Source organism: Dipodomys ordii, unplaced genomic scaffold (assembly GCF_000151885.1).
Source record: "Dipodomys ordii isolate 6190 unplaced genomic scaffold, Dord_2.0 Scaffold15, whole genome shotgun sequence".
NCBI classification, from domain to species: Eukaryota; Metazoa; Chordata; class Mammalia; order Rodentia; family Heteromyidae; genus Dipodomys; species Dipodomys ordii.
The window spans coordinates 1,294,834-1,298,954 of NW_012267231.1; the positions used below are offsets into that span (position 1 = coordinate 1,294,834).

Here is a 4,121-nt window from a genome sequence, read left to right on the forward strand (position 1 = left end):
CACAGGCTTCTCTACCCCAACGAGTCTAGAACCACCATTCTTCTGATGTCTGCCTTCTACGTGGCTGGGATGGGTGTGGCGTGATTGGCTGAGCAGGGGTTTCTCAGACTTCTCTACCATGATCCTCCCTAATCTTAGTCTCCCAAGTAGCTAGGATTACAGGTGTGTGCTACCAGCACCTGTCCCGAGTCTCTTCTGTGTGCCTGGACCCCTGTGATCTCTATTACCCACCCCCGCCCCCCGCCCCGGCTGACTCTTGTGCCTCCTGCCAGGCACGATGACCTCAAGGAGATGCTGGACACCAACAAGGACTCACTCAAGCTGGAGGCCATGAAGAGAATCGTGGCGGTGAGTGGGGGGCTTCCCCTGGGGAAGGGTCTTGGGGCTGTGAGCTTTCCCTCACTGGCCACGCTCCATCCTCCCTCCCTCCCTCCCTTGGCTGCCTGACCCGCACCCAGATGATTGCCCGTGGGAAGAATGCTTCAGACCTGTTTCCCGCTGTGGTGAAGAACGTGGCCTGTAAGAACATAGAGGTGAGTCCGCGGGGGAGGGTGGTGAGCGCCGGCGGGTGCCAGGGCCAGACAGCTGGGGGCGGGCGGTGGGGACGGGAAGGCCTGGCTCCCCCGGAAGAGCCTGTGGGTATTTGGAGCTGGCTTGTGGATGAGGTCGAGGAGGAAGCCACCCCCACGTCCCGGCCACGCCCAGCCGACTCCTGGATGAGCGCAGCCCCCTGGGAAAGCCACCGTCCCTCTGCAGGTGAAGAAGCTCGTCTACGTGTACCTGGTGCGCTATGCCGAGGAACAGCAAGACCTGGCCCTGCTGTCCATCTCCACCTTCCAGCGCGGCCTCAAGGTCAGCGGCCTCCTGGTGCTTCTGGGGCCCGAGTCTTGTTGGAGCCGTGTGGGAAGAGGGCCTTGGGAGGCTCCTTCCTGCCTCCGAAATTGGGCCAAGCCCGTGGGGGTAGAGGCAGGCTGAGAAGGGCGCGGGGAGGTGAGTGCCCAGCGCTTTTGCCTGGACGCTCCATGGTCTTGCTCTATTTTCTTTGGCTATTGCTGAATAACATGGGTTCTTCAGCTCACAGATCTGGAGCCACAGGTGGCAAGGCTTGAACTCAGGGCCGTGTCCCTGAACTTTTGTAAAAGCTCAAGGCCAGCACTTTACTACTTGAGCCACAGACCCACTTCTGGCTTTTTTTTTTGGTGGTTCATTGGAGGTAAGAGTCTTGGAGGACTTTCCTGCCCAGGCTGGCTGGAGCCACGATCTTCAGGTCTCAGTGCCTGAGTAGCCAGGATTACAGGCGTGAGCCGCGAGCGCAGGTCTTCTTGCTTGCTGGCTGGTCTTCAGTCACGAGGTGGCTCAGGCATCAACTTGAAAGGGGCACATAAACGAGACCAACTCTGTAGCTCACCCACTGGCCACTGCTTCAGAGTCCTCTTCGCCCTCTTTCATTTGGGGAATGGGCATCACATTGGAATTCAAACTCGGGGCCTTGGTTGAGGTGAGAGTCTTGCAAACAGGGATGCTTTTAATGTCTCCTCCCAAGTAGCTGGGATTACAAGCGTGAGTGGCCACTTCAGTCTGGTACATCTCTAAGAGGTGTCCTTCGTGCCCACGGTGGGAATTACACTTCAACACACAAAGTCCCCAGTGTCTGCAGTGTGAGTCACAGGAGCCGCCGCCGCCGGAAACGCTGAGCCTTCGCCACTGTGCGACTGGGTCAGGCAGCAGCAGCAGCTCCCCCCTCCTCCCAGCTACTCAGGAAGCCGAGATCTGAAGAATTACGGTTCAAGGCCAGCCTGAGCAGAATTCACAAGAACATATCCCCAAAATAAACAGTAAAAAAAAAACTGGGCTGGAGTGTAGCTCACGTGGTAGAGCTCCAGCCTAGCAAGTATGAGGCTCTGAGTTCAAACCCCAGTGCTGCCAAAACAAAAACAAAAACAGACCCAAACAAAGCAACAACAAAAACCATAGCACTGCCATCTACAGCCTAAGCGCCCTGTCAAAAGGGAAAGCTGGTTTTTGTGACTCTCACTCATTTCCAAATAGAGAGTGAAAGTAAATCGGGGCTTGCTGATTGATGTAATGTGATTTGAGTCCTGCAATTCAAGTAAATGCTTCTAAACCACCCATTTAAATACCATTTCCAGAATTTTGCTAGGAATTACCAATTTCGCCTGCAGTTTTATGGATCTCTTTTTCCATTTTAGAAAGCTGGTAGCATCTCTCTGATGTTCCAGCACCTGCTGCGGGTGTCTCTCCCTGAGATAAAACACGATGTTTAGCTGCTGCTGTCACCAGCCATGGGGAGATGGCCCTGGGCTCCATAGCTAGAATCTAGGGTGTCCCAGCTCTGGTTGGGTGGATGTAGGGTGCACAGGGGAGGGCCTCACAGCTCTTCGGATCGGGTGTGTAGGATACAGTCGGTACAGGGGAGGGCCTCACAGCTCTTCAGTCTCCAACAGCATGGAAGAGCAGTTTCTGAGAGGTTTCTGGGAAAGGTATGCAAGGGAGAAATGCCCTTGACTTGCACTTGCTGGCCCTGCCCTGCCATGTGCACAGACACACAGACTCCTCGCTCCTAGAGAACAGAAGTGGCTCTGAAAGGTCTTCCCGCTTTCCCACTGCTGGGCTTCCCCTGGCCACGCCGCTCAGGTGTGTCACTAGGTGTTGCATCCAGTACAGCCTCCAGCCTCAGGCCGGCGGGCAGGGAAGCCAGGCCGGTGTAGGCAGAGGTCCTCGAGGAGCCCAGCCCCGCTCAGGCCGGCCCCGCCCCCACCTTTAGGATCCCAACCAGCTGATCCGCGCCAGCGCCCTGCGCGTGCTCTCCAGCATCCGGGTGCCCATCATAGCGCCCATCATGATGCTGGCCATCAAGGAGGCCGCCTCGGACATGTCTCCCTATGTGCGGAAAACAGCTGCCCATGCCATCCCCAAACTCTACAGGTATGCCCTCTCCCCACGCCTGCCCCAGGGCCGGCCCCAAGCCCCCACCCTGCCCTCTGCTCGCCTCCAGGGCTGCTCTTCACATGGCTTAGGAAAGTGTAGGGACAGGAGAGGGGAGGAGAAAGGCGGGCTGCACACCTCGTTATCCATAAGGTGGGGTGCAGGAGGTGTGCATGGCTCAGCAGCCACCAGGGGAGCTGGGGACAGGAGGGACAGGAAGGGGCAGGAGGGGACAGGAGGGACAGGAGGGGACAAACTCCTGCCATCATTTCTCCCTCAGTTTGGACTCTGACCAGAAGGACCAACTGATAGAAGTCATCGAGAAGCTGCTGGCGGACAAGACCACGGTGCGTCCTCTCTCGGGGCAGGCAGTGCCCCGCAGGTCCCGTGCCCTCCCTGGTCACCGCCCTCCCTTGCCTTTTGCCCCAGCTGGTGGCGGGCAGCGTGGTGATGGCGTTTGAGGAGGTGTGCCCCGAGCGCATTGACCTGATTCACAAAAACTACCGCAAGCTGTGCAACCTGCTGATCGACGTGGAGGAGTGGGGGCAGGTGGTCATCATCAGCATGCTCACCCGCTACGCGCGCACGCAGTTCCTGAGCCCCACGCAGAACGTGAGTGACGGCGCCTGCCCGCACAGCCTCAGGGCCACTGTGGGCACCGCAGGCCTCGTGGGCCATCGCCGCGGCCTCGGGGCCACCGCGGGCCTCGTGGGCCATCGCCGCGGCCTCGGGGCCACCGCGGGCCTCGTGGGCCATCGCCGCGGCCACGGTCACTGCGGCCACGGGGCCACCGCGGGCCTCGTGGGCCACCGTGGCCATCGCGGGCACCGCGGCCATCACGGGCACCCTGGCCGCCGTGGGCGCGCGGTCGCCGAGAGGTGCCCACTGCCCCTGTCCCCGTCCAGGAGTCCCTGCTAGAGGAGAGTCCGGAGAAAGCCTTCTACGGCTCTGAGGAGGACGAGGCCAAGGGTCCAGGGTCGGGAGAGGCGGCCACCGCCGCGCTGCCCGCCCGCAAACCCTACGTCATGGACCCGGACCACCGGCTGCTGCTGCGCAACACGAAGCCGCTGCTGCAGAGCCGCAGCGCCGCGGTGGTCATGGCGGTGGCGCAGCTCTACTTCCACCTGGCGCCCAAGGCCGAGGTGGGCGTCATCGCCAAGGCGCTGGTGCGCCTG

General features: G+C 60.1%; 1 protein-coding gene across 1 annotated transcript in view; it reads left to right on the plus strand.

Moving 5' to 3' along the window:
• Positions 1–254: 254 nt before the first annotated feature.
• Ap3b2 (adaptor-related protein complex 3, beta 2 subunit) overlaps positions 255–4,121 on the plus strand; it is a 13,883-nt gene continuing 10,016 nt past the window's right edge. The window contains exons 1-7 of the mRNA XM_013011856.1: positions 255–348; positions 459–533; positions 757–852; positions 2,786–2,946; positions 3,227–3,293; positions 3,376–3,558; positions 3,852–4,112. Of these exons, the coding sequence (XP_012867310.1) occupies positions 292–348; positions 459–533; positions 757–852; positions 2,786–2,946; positions 3,227–3,293; positions 3,376–3,558; positions 3,852–4,112 (900 nt within the window). The 5' untranslated portion in view covers positions 255–291. The remainder of the gene's footprint in view (positions 349–458; positions 534–756; positions 853–2,785; positions 2,947–3,226; positions 3,294–3,375; positions 3,559–3,851; positions 4,113–4,121) is intronic.